Source organism: Dipodomys ordii, unplaced genomic scaffold, assembly GCF_000151885.1.
Source record: "Dipodomys ordii isolate 6190 unplaced genomic scaffold, Dord_2.0 Scaffold180, whole genome shotgun sequence".
NCBI lineage: Eukaryota > Metazoa > Chordata > Mammalia > Rodentia > Heteromyidae > Dipodomys > Dipodomys ordii.
This window is the reverse complement of record NW_012267396.1, coordinates 1,672,431-1,672,916: the sequence shown is the minus strand read 5'-3', so window position 1 is coordinate 1,672,916 and position 486 is coordinate 1,672,431. Positions and strand designations below refer to the sequence as shown.

Genomic DNA, 486 nt, shown 5'->3' with positions numbered 1-486 from the left:
GGCGTGGCCAACCGTGGACTCTCCAGCCGTGGGCGTGGCTAAGCGTGGGCGAGAAAATTAGGCGAGATTAAGCGGGGCGTGGCAAAGTGTAGGCGCGCCTAACAGTGGGCGTGGCCGGTCAGTGGTATCTAGCCAGTGGGTGTGGCCATTCAGGGTGTGGCTAAGCGGTGGGCATGGCCCGTTCCGGTCCCGGGGAGTGACGGAGTCTGCAAGCTGCCCACCTTCACACTGGGTGTGTATTTGACCAGGTAAGGTTGCCCAGATGAAGAACGGCCTCCATCCGCGTCGGCAGCCGCACTCGTACCCACCGGCTTTGTTGAGACAAAGGGTGGAGCTGTGGCAGCTGTGGTGGCCGGAGGTGCATTCGTTTACATCTGAGGACAAGGCGTGAGAGTCAGAGCCTGCCCGACCCTCTGGCACCGCCACAGCCAGGCAGTCTGCCTCTCTCAGCCTCAACGGTGCCCACCTGGTCTACAGACTAAGAAC

At 61.9% G+C, this 486-nt stretch overlaps 1 protein-coding gene across 1 annotated transcript in view; it reads right to left on the bottom strand.

The window, feature by feature from the left end:
• Nucleotides 1–486, bottom strand: part of LOC105999066 (olfactory receptor 7A10-like) — a gene marked incomplete at its 3' end in the record, with an annotated part of 47,132 nt that overhangs the window by 6,213 nt on the left and 40,433 nt on the right. The window contains exon 3 of the mRNA XM_013033954.1: nt 222–374. Within this exon, the coding sequence (XP_012889408.1) occupies nt 222–374 (153 nt within the window). The remainder of the gene's footprint in view (nt 1–221; nt 375–486) is intronic.